This window comes from Choristoneura fumiferana, chromosome Z, assembly GCF_025370935.1.
Source record: "Choristoneura fumiferana chromosome Z, NRCan_CFum_1, whole genome shotgun sequence".
Classification (NCBI taxonomy): Eukaryota; Metazoa; Arthropoda; class Insecta; order Lepidoptera; family Tortricidae; genus Choristoneura; species Choristoneura fumiferana.
Genome location: NC_133472.1, coordinates 14,707,949 through 14,719,469, shown reverse-complemented (window position 1 = coordinate 14,719,469; position 11,521 = coordinate 14,707,949). Strand labels below are relative to the sequence as shown.

The 11,521-nt window shown below is 35.3% G+C and overlaps 1 protein-coding gene across 1 annotated transcript; it reads left to right on the top strand.

Annotated features, from left to right (window-relative positions):
• Positions 1-5,283: 5,283 nt before the first annotated feature.
• On the top strand, positions 5,284-11,315 carry LOC141428677 (uncharacterized). Its single transcript, XM_074088684.1, has 6 exons — positions 5,284-5,393; positions 6,137-6,302; positions 7,616-7,752; positions 8,879-8,942; positions 9,938-10,049; positions 11,106-11,315. Exons 1-6 carry the CDS (start codon positions 5,330-5,332, stop codon positions 11,250-11,252), a joined length of 690 nt encoding a protein of 229 aa, XP_073944785.1. The 5' UTR covers positions 5,284-5,329; the 3' UTR covers positions 11,253-11,315.
• Positions 11,316-11,521: the final 206 nt, after the last annotated feature.

Below are 11,521 nucleotides of genomic sequence, written 5' to 3'. Positions count from 1 at the left end.
CGTAAAATTCGCCTCGCCTTCAAAAGGGATTGAGAACTTTGTCTTACTACTACGTTGAGCACACAAAATGCGTTAGGTAACTTGCAGGTATCACCGATACTACCTAATTACCTCTAGAAAGCAATACAAAGTAGGTATGTGCCTATACAAGTCGCTTTACGAGTGTGAATAGCGCAACGTTAAATGCCTATTAGGTACTATATCTTAAAGTGTACTCGCAGCAACGAGGTTCACGGCCTTTACGGAAATACTTGGAACAAATACAGGAGTTTCGTTTAGCATTATATCAATGAGAAGCCGAGCATATGTTCTTATAAGTAAGCAAAATATTTCGATAGATACCTGTTTAGGTAGGTACATAATAAAACAAGGGAACCTTTATTAAAAAAGTTAAGATTTCTAGGTTCAAACTCCAAGTTATCTCCATAGGTTCAGGTCTAGATTGAGGTTGGGTGGCCTGAGCGTCAGCCAGTAATAAGTGACTTTTATGTAGGTAGGTATAAAAATATGGTTTTTATTGACGTACAGGTTTGCGTATTTTAAATTTTTTTATTGTACAGAGGTACCTATTCTTTGGAACAATTTAAGACCATGACAGGTCAAAGTAGATTTATGAACATGTCATTTAATTACGGATCTTACTGGCTTCCTTCAGTCATGCTCTACTTCTGCAGAGCTGGTGACCCGTTTTATTTGTGTAGGCCGCGACGTAAATCAATAATGTCGATTTTAGTGCCTAACCACATGTCGAAATAATTAGGTACTACATACGAGTATAGGTACCTACTTTTTTATGACATGGGGAAGAAAACGAGCAACAGCAGAGGATTACAGATGCGTACCCAACATATACATAACTAAGTTGGAGTATCTTGTGTGCCGGTAATTTCACTGGCCGTCTTTTACTGAAGGAAGCACTGTTTCTTGGCGGTAGGGTAAGCGAATAAGATACCTACCAATACGACCGCCTTGGTGGTGGCACCTACCACTAGATTATAGTGTAAACAAAATAGTAATAATTGGATTAATTGTTCATACCGCGCCGCTTCTTTTCTGATTGTAGGTACTGGTCATTAAACTTAAACTCAAATGGCCTGGCTTAGCTAGTGTGTGTCCATCATGTTATCCAGAAAAATAATGTTATACGAGATGGATAATTTGAGTAAATTTTGTTTTGTCTTTCTAAACATATTGAATGCTAACGGAATAGGTAGGTATAGATATATTGAAATGGGCGTACCTAAGCAATTAACTATTAAGTACATAATAAAAAAAATGAATTGCATTAATTCACAAATGAAGCATCGGGCAATAACAAAAATTATATCATTCAGGTACAGTTAGAGGCAAATAAATCAACACAATACTCGTTAGCGAAGAACCTACATCTAAGAAAAGAAGAAGAAGTACCTACATCTATGCATGATTTTGTTTTGAGAATGTTCCAACTATTACAGGAAAAATGACACCTCACTCGCCTAGTTTGTAAAATTTGTATTTTTAAACGTGCCCCTGCTTATAGTTAGGCCACTAGTGTCTTAGAGAAATTAACTTCATTTGACCTATAGATTGGCCCCTTAAAGTTAACGGATATCAAAAAAAACACGGTGTATAATTTGCCCTCATTAGTAATTTCTTCAGCATAATACGGAACAATCAAGCCGGAGTAAGTACCTAAGTAGGTACTTAGTACTTTCTCAACCGACGACAGGCTGCGACTGGCTAGTGTTACGAATAATACTATGATTGTAAGTACATACATAGCGTTTATTTTGTTTTTCTTAGCGGTCACTGACGGCTAGATTAGATAAGAAAGTGTTCAAAAGATCTGAAAATAAGAAAGTACCTATATGAAAATGACTCGATGAGACAAACACAAATAGGTAGTACCTAGTACCAAACAATGGCTTTGAAACATGTAGGTACTGCTAACGTGCAGTTGCGTAAAGTAATTGCTAATACTCTAGTTCCTTCTATAGCAAACAATGCTCCATGACACCATGCTGATATGGTAATACATCAGCTCTGAGACAATATTTGCCTAGCTTCTTAGGGCTGACGTCCACTTGGGCAATGCTAACATCTAATACATCGTCTACGTACAACTTTAACTCAAAAACAACAAATGTTTTATAATTTCTAATCACGGGTTCATTCAGCCAAAAATATATAAAAAACTAGCTGTTGCCCGCGACTCCGTCCCCGTAGAAGTATGAAAAATAGTTTACATCCTTTTCCCAGACCGACCGAATGTACACAAAAAAAACCATAAAAATTGATCAAGCCTTTTTGAAGGCTGAATTTTATATATATTAGATTTTTTTTTGACCTCACTTACACCGTCTAACGCTTTATTTAAATAAATGTTTAACACAACGAGATTATTAACTCATCATCATCATCCCAGCCTATATACGTCCCACTGCTGGGCACAGGCCTCCTCTCAGAACAAGAGGGCTTGAGCCATAGTTCCCACGCGGGCCCAGTGCGGATTCGGAACTTCACACGCACCATTGAATTGCTTCGAAGGTTTGTGCAGGTTTCCTCACGATGTTTTTCCATCACCGCAAAGCTCGTGGTAAATCTCAAATGTAATTCCGCACATGAATTTCGAAAAACTCAGAGGTGCGAGCCGGGGTTTGAACCCACGACCCTCTGCTTGAGAGGCAATAGGTCAAACCACTAGGCCACCACGGCTTTTTAACTATTTAAGTTTAATTCTGCCTGCAAATCATATAAGATTAATGAAATTGCACCTACCACTTATAATCAACTAAATAAAAATGCAAGTGAATTTTCTAAAACGCCGTCTGTATTATAGGTACCTACTTCAACATTTTTGTTAAGTACACTTACATAAAATTCTGTCTTGTTTTCCAGTTTCTTTAATAAATAAATAACAGCTAAGCTACGAAATCCACTGCGATCTTAGGTGCGCCAGGTGGTATGGCCGCACACAATGAACTTTTATCTCTGATCTGCATACCTATATGTGTCAAGGGCTGCAGCTCAACCAGTCTTTGTTGGATTTGTATGTTTTTTATAGCAATTCATGAGATTCATGGGAAGCTAGGTTGCGAGGTAACGCCCAATAATTCAGCAATGACTCACGCGGAAATTGTACCAATGACTTATTGAGATATTCAACCGAAATCCTCTTAAATACACCATAGTGTTATAAACAGAAGTATTAAAATAAAACTCATTCACTCATCACTCACTCATATTTATAATTAATGCTGAATAAAACAGAATCAGAAGTCCCTAGCTCCCATCAGCATCATACGTCGTGTAAACCGTGAATTACCTAAATCTTAGGCATGGTAGGTAGGCAGGTATGTTTATAGGGCGCGTTTATGAGTTATTTTATGCAAATTCAGAGAGACTTTCCGTACAACACAATGTTTTAGTTAGACTATCGCGGTCACTACCAATTTTAACCCGAATTTAAACCATAAGACTTTTCGTTAATAGAGATGTCGTAGGTAGTTCCCGACCGTCACAAAATAAGTAGACTTAAAATACGACTTTTAGTTATACCACGCGCCATATAAATCTGCCTGTTTTGACGCATTTTTGAGATACATTTTTTATGCGACGTCTTTACGTTACTCCCGGATTGTGTTCGAATCGCTCAACGGTGCCTATTCAATTATTTGAATTATTAGTTTTTGTGGTACTAGTCGTGGCAATGAATTTTTTGGTAAAGTTAGGCGGCGGAAGGTATAGATAGGACTATTATAGTTTAATTTACAAAAACTTAAAAACTGCTTAACTGATTAATTGAAAATAATTTTCCTAGAAAGTTTTTATTAAGCTTAACTTCCGTGATTTTTTTCATATTTTTTAGACCGCGGTTCAAAACTTAGGGGGGGGGACACATTTTTCTGAACTTTCGGAGTGAATATGTCCAAAAATATTCACTTTATCAAAAAATGGTTTTTGCGAACATTCATTTTTAAATACCTATCCAACGGTACCCCACAACATTGGGTGGAAGTGAAAAAAAATCATCCCCACTTTACGTGTATGGGAGGTACAACCATGAACAAAAATGCAAGAGCCGAGCGAGCGAAGCAAGTGCCAGAACAGAATTGAATTCAATCATTACGAGTATATGTATACAGATTTTGAAAGATATTTAATTATAGAGGTAAATGCTTCTATAAAACAAACAATAAAGTTAATATATATAGTAATGAAGCATATATTTTTATTACTCCGCCCAATATGTGATAGAGATTATGCATAGGTAATGCCCGGGCAATTTAATTATTTGATCAGTTAGGTATTATCAAACTGCTATCTGATACTGGTAATTTTTCATGATGCCCGGGATCATATTCATAATTCATTAATTGAATAGTAGGTTATCATGCGTACATTAGGTCTTACATAGTATAATTAGATTCAAGACATGAACCCTGTTAGGACAATAATTAGTGGCAGCAATTTATACATAATATTTAATAAGAATTAAAATGAAATTATTTTCCATAAATACATTGTCATTATCATATCACATTATCATTATTTCAGTCACAATTCAGTGGAAACACGCAACAAGTGAATTTGCTGGTTCTTATTTCATATGTATACATTATATTGTCTTGTATTGGCCTCTATCTATATATATCTATATATTAATTTTATTTATTTATTAACAAAATTACAATTATAAGATTTATGCGATCAATGACCTATCATTCAAGAACTCTTCTATAGAATAATAGCACCCATCAATTAAGAATTCTCTTAATTTTCGTTTGAATACTTTATCTCCCATTTCCTCCCTTACATGCTGTGGTACTTTGTTAAATTATACAACGACAATATGGGCCATTTTTATAAATGGCTAGTTTAGACATCGGCAGCTGCAATATATTTTCATTTTGACGCCTTTGCGTTTTGATCACTTTTTTTGTAAATAAATGTGGATTTTTCCTAGCAAAAAGTGCAGCTTCTATGATGTACCTATAATGAGGGTACCGAATGTAAGATTTTTTAGTCGAGTAAAATGTGGACGGCAGCTATTGGAAACTCTTGTATTTGTTAAAACGCGTATACACTTCTTCTTCATTACAAACAGTTTATGCGCATCAGTATTATGAATAATTAAAAAGGCATTATGAATAATGACGGATTTATCACTTAGTCCATAACATATATAATTATTTAAATCTCCTTAATCAATCCAAGTTGTGTAACTTTCTTGATAACAATAACCTTATAACATTAATCTAACAATCGACGTATAAAATATAACTTTCTGGACATTTAAAATCATTCTTAGTTAACTGGTTTTAGTGGAAACAGTGGAATTAGAAAGATGAACTTTATAGTGTTGCTGTCATGTCTTGCCGTTTTAATAAACTCTATCGACTCTTCAGCTGGTAGGCCTAATTCAAATACTTTATTGGTTAACCTTTATTAGAAAAAATAGGTCTGTAACCCATTTATCTCGCTCGTATCGTTGATTTGATTTAAGGCCGTCGAACTCCTGGTTGTACTAGTAAACTAGTAATGAGTAAATTGTGGCTTCAGCCTTCGAGTTTATTAATTTGTGTGTGTATTTTTTCATGGTTGTACCTACTCGTATATTTACAAATCTGTTTAAAGTTAAATTCCTAATGCCAAAACCTAAATAGGTAGTCTATACCTAAACTAAATAACTTTACCAAAAGGTTTTAATAGTCGTTTATGCAACTGTTACGTAATAGGAATCCTTAAAACACGAGTGTGGTTTTATGAAACGAGACGCAGCCTTTTATCGAGAAAATGTTGTGTCTATGGATACCAGAATAGAGGCCCATTTAAATTTTTATTGATTTTGACAACTGTTCCAAATTTGAAACTCATTAGTAACAGTACTTTAAGTACCTTGTCGCTTTAAGTCGTTACACAATTTCGTATGGCTTTTCAAACATGACGTTAAAGTGACAAGGTACAAAAGTGATCACTTAACTATTTATGACGTTGACTGTACCTAATGAACATAACGTTACCTACTAGTTGGCATAGTAAAATCGGTGGTTTAATGCTAGTCGTTGCCAACGGTTTTTGAACGCATATACATATTGGAGTTATGATATGGGTGTAGATAAAATTATTTTTTTAATTCATAGCTTTATTTCAGGAGATTCTACCTTAGCTGGTGACCATTTATTAGATGTGATATTGTATCAAGTGGTAAAAGTAACCAAAGGCGAGAATAGACAAGGCAGTGAAGGAAAACCAAGCTATGCGTTGGATCCTATAGAATTTGAATACCAACACGTGGACTTGTGTGGATCACTTATGTGGTAAGTTTGTATGTAACATAAGTTTCTACGAAGTACGTACGTAGATACTTTATTATTGAGGGAGAAATTAATAGGTAGGTAATAACTTACGAATTAAGTTCGGTGAGACCTGGTGACACAAATCCCTTACCCTACGTAAGTACAAGTAGGTATAGGTGAAAAACTTATATGTACTTAAATGACCTGTTGTATGTAGTAGTAACGTGTCGGTAGGTATAGAGAAATCGACGTTGCATATTCGAAAAATGACTTAAGTCCCATATTTACTTATCAATTCTGTTCACTTGCTACGTAACATAAGTAGCTAAGTTTTTTGCCAAAGTACGGAATAGTAAGGTAGGGGAACCACGAATCGATCGCAGCGCACGCCGTGGCCAAACAAGAAACTTTTCGACGGATCAACTGTCACTATTTAGGTACTAGGTACAGATATTTACGTATTCGTGCATTATTAAGCAAAAATAAATAAATATGCGTCACGAAACCTGCTGAGTAGTTAACTGCAAGAACAATAGAAAACCGGTGATCACAAATTCTATAAATTTCCACAAGAAAGATGTTTTGTATGGCGTCAAAGTCACTGAAGGTGTCACTTAAATGGTGTGGCTCATTATGAATTTATGATCTTCACTAGTTTCTTTCACATCTTGGGCATATTGAGCTAAAACGAATTGTTTTCCTTTTATTGTTGTTTGTCGTTGGAAAGCGATGTCTTAAGTACCTATAGTGCGCTCGGAATCCAGTTTTTATAATTTACAATTAATTTTGGCCATGTTTAACTGAAAATCACCTGAAAATACACAAAAAGGTTACATTACTAACGACCTACTACTTACAGTCATAAATAATCATCTGCAATATATACATAAGAAATGCGTTATTCGATTAAATTTGTATGTTTTATTACTTCTCATGAAGAAAGTCATGAGAAAGTCCGTGTTCTGAAATTAATTGATTGTGCCATTTTAGACGGGAAATAAAAAAGGTCAACGTTATTATCGACACTATAGATTTACATGATCGAATAGAATATAATAATATGTAAATACCGATATTTAATTGAAATTATTTGTTCGTTTCCTTACTCTTCGTAATGGCAGCCAGCTATTTGATAGTTCAAAGTCCGCTGTCATCGCGCACCCAGCGAATATCGCAGGTCACCTAAATGTGTAACAGTCTTTTTTTTCAGAAATATTTTTGCTCGTATGGTTAGGTGTCTCCTTGTTTTTATGTTGAACGTGCTTAGATGAATAAACTCAATTAAAATGCAATAAACTACTTTACCTATATGAAATTTCTGTTGTTTCTTTTAGCCTAAGCGCCAACATCACTAAAGGATCTATTTATGGCTTATTGGGATTTGAGGCTATCAAAACGGATTTCATAACGGAAGGATCACGAGTTATCATTGATGTCGATATCAACTTTCCAACTCTAATGCTGAATTCTGGTATTGTAGTTAATAGTTATAAGGGTGTGGCCTGTAATATGAGCTAATAATTAAAACATGCGCAAACATAAACCTCACCTTTTTTATATTATTACACTTTTAAGTTTATTCGAAGAAGCAAAATGCTTGATTTTTGTAGCGTGACAGGTGACATCAGTTGTGTTCTAGGATGGCGTACATTGATAGCAATATTTAATTTATATGAAAAAAGGAATCTTCAAAGACTCCATTATTTTTAAAAGTCGCTGAACTAATGTTGTTCAGTTTGACGAGGACGATCTATGTTTTAATTTTTTGCTCGTATTACAAGCCACACCCGGTAGGTATAGTCATTAAAATGTTTGAGAATAAGTTCTCCATTAAAACCAAAATACCTACTGCGGCGTAGGTATGCGTTATGCACATCGCAGACAAATCCGTCTACTAGTTAGTGTTATTTTTAACCGACTTCAAAAAAGAGGAGGTTATCAATTCGGTGATATTTTTTTTTAAATGTTTTTTTACGTCAGAACTCCGTCTTTTATGAACCGATTTGAAAATCTATCTCACCTGCAATATTGGGCTTCAATCACTCCTGCTGGCTCGTGCTGTATATAATCAAGTGTGCCCACGATAGGGTGTCCCAAAGATGTAGAAAATTGACCGATTCTATTGACTACTTTAGTCGGTTAAATTTTTTGTTATATTTTTTTTGTAAGCAGCGAGCATGGCGTGGCATTCGGGCATTGTCTTGACATTATGATGTCTCTAACACCCGCATGTTATTTATGTATGATCAAGCCTAAGCCAACGCCGTAAGGTGCCAACGAAGTAGGTACAGTCAACCAATTTGATTCCTAGGCCACTATATACAACCTTGCCATAGTGAATAATGATGGTTTGTCTATAGCAATGCTTATTGGATGACTTAGAATGTCACAATGACAAGGTTCTATGGTGGCCTAGGAATCATATTGGTTGACTGTACAGTCAAGGGCAAAGATATCGACACGGCCAAAGTTGCAAAAATATGTATACACGGCCTTAATGTTAAGTGCATAAAGTCGTGTATACATATTTTTGTAACTTTGGCCGTGTCGATATCTTTGCCCTTGACTATACCTACATTACAATTATTTTTTCCCAGATTATTACGAAATGAAGGGAAATATAATGGGAGCGTTGCCGCTAGCAGGACAAGGTAGATTGCAGTAAGTATAAGTGTCTTCTTTTGGTAGGTACGGTCGAGGACTTAAATGAGTCACCATGGGACCATTTCACAGTAAATGTCATAGTAACATCGCGTCAACTAACAAGGAAATCGTAATGACTTTTCCTATGAAAAGCTTCCATGGTGGCTCATGAATTTATGCCTTTGAACGTACACTATCGAACCATTTGGTCCCTGACTCGCCTTAGAACGTTCTCACAGTAAGCATCATAATCATTATGATTTTCTTTATCTGGCAATTTGGTTCTATCTTTTTCTGTAAATGGGTTCCACATAGATACGGTCACTATTCATTTGGTTGGAGTATGACGCTTAGTAGGTACCTACATTATAAGTACCTACCTACCTATAGCTATTTTTTATGGAGGCGAAGTTTAAATCTAATTGCTCTTTCTTCGTAAGATGTGAAATTTGAACATTAAATGTCACTCATATATACCTAGTGCCATCCACGAAGACGCGTGATTATGTCAAAATTACACATTAATGACACTGTAATTAGAACCACGGTACGCGTAATCGTGAATGACTACCTATACCTATTTTTCCACGCTGGGCAATAAAATATTGTTCCAAATTTCCTTTTTATAAGTAACGTACAGTCTCTATTAAAAAAAAAAACTTGTATTTCAAACCGATGGGAGCACCAAAGTTCGCATACTCTTCGCTAGTCATAATTTTTGTCCGAATCATAGTTTGTCATATTTTTTTTCCCACTGAAACCTTACAGTTTTCTGAAATTTTTAAATGGCCATCCTATAAAAAACTATAGGTTAGGTTTGTTTTATAACAATAAAATTCTGAACAATTATTGGATTCTGAGAAAAAAGAGTTATGACAAACATTACATTCGGACTTCTAATAAGTACCTATGCGAGCCGATATGGACCCCAAACCGATATATGTGACGATATAACAATAAATCTCATTTCTGATAAAAAAATTTCATTGGATTTTCCTATTTCTATATTACAGTATTGAAGTAAAAGAATTCAGATTCTGGACTAAAATCATACTTGAAGTATGCCAAGACGGGACATCCATTGAGGACTTCGAGAACTCCGGTTTCAGTATCAAAAATATCTACGTAAGTTCTTATAACTGTACCTAGGCTACCTAACCTATCTATTACTTAATTAATAATTCCCACCACCACCTATAACAGACTTTTTATTTCAAATTTAAACTGTTTAAATAGCAATAGCTACCTACTAGGTAGGTATAGCCTGTTGCCCGCGACTCCGTCCGCGTATAGAATTCGTTTATTGCAAATCCACGGGGACCATGCAATTTTCCGGGATAAAAACTATCTGTATACCGAATTTCATCTAAATCGGTTCAATGGTTTAGACATGACGAGATAACAAACAAATAGACTTACGAACTTTCACATTTATAATATTAGTGGAATTAGTAGTGGGAGTGGGATAGTCCTCATACCTGCCTACCTAATTTGTTCACCTGATCAATTATTTTAACAACTCAATGTTATAATGGTCACTACCAGCCAGGACTAAAAAACACTTGTCTAATACAATACCTGCTTTGTTTAAAACAGCGCATATCTGTCGGTGAACGTTATTGCTTGTTATCGATTAATCCCAGGCAACATGCTCCTAGCTAGCTATACGTAATAACATGTATATCAATCATTGCTATAACTTGCCTCGTAGAATGAAGATTAAATCATGTTATACGTCAAAGCTAAGCTCCATTGTCGTATCAGTTTGATCGGAACAGATATAATAGCTGTGTGATGCGTAATGGCGTATTCAAAGCCTAGGTAGTCTTGATTTGCTGTATTTGGTATAGTGCAACGTGAATTTGTTTACGTTGTTTGTTCAAAGTACACCAACGTGACATAGGTTTAAATAGGTTTTGCTCGTACATCCAGAAATCTTCTTGCACTTACGTAAATTTCTATTAAAAAAATACAAGCTCTTTTTGTTGTCTGTACTTGCATTGTAATCAAACTTACATATGTACATAATATATCAAATTTCAAGTCAATTTGGCAATTGAAGGTCAAAATGAACTTGCAAGATTTGACCCAAGAACAACCAGGGCAAGGTAAATAAAAGTTTGTACCTACCTATACTATACCTACCTAATAAAAATACAATGTGTTTAATTGAAATTGCAGTGTCGCACTGAATTCGATGGAAATATAGACGTCATCTTCAACAAAATGGTGGAAGAACTCCTGACTGACTACCTCAATAGGTTCAACAAGGTCATCGCCTCATTTTCCGCTGATATTATCAAAGAAATATTAAATCCTATTCTTTGATATTTTTGTTAGCATATTTTATTCTTAATAAAATATTAAAACTAGGTAACTAAGCAAATTTGTTTTAATTAGCCCCACACATAGACGTTGAGTTGCAGAGAACAGCCCGGTCGTTTTACCACCTATTATGAAATACAAATTTATTTTGTAGTTTGCTTTTATTTGTACCGAACCTTCAACGCATGAGTCTGTTCAATCAGCGTCAGCCCTGGGTTAGAGCAAGAGAAGAGGTAAAATTTAAGGCCAAATGGCAAGGGGCGTCATTTTCC

Coding starts and splice junctions, on each gene's coding strand:
- LOC141428677 (XM_074088684.1), top strand. CDS start 5,330: ATGAACTTTATAGTGTTGCTGTCATGTCTTGCCGTTTTAATAAACTCT. Junction 8,943..9,937: donor GCAGGACAAGGTAGATTGCA/GTAAGTATAAGT, acceptor TCTATATTACAG/TATTGAAGTAAAAGAATTCA. Junction 10,050..11,105: donor TCAGTATCAAAAATATCTAC/GTAAGTTCTTAT, acceptor TTGAAATTGCAG/TGTCGCACTGAATTCGATGG.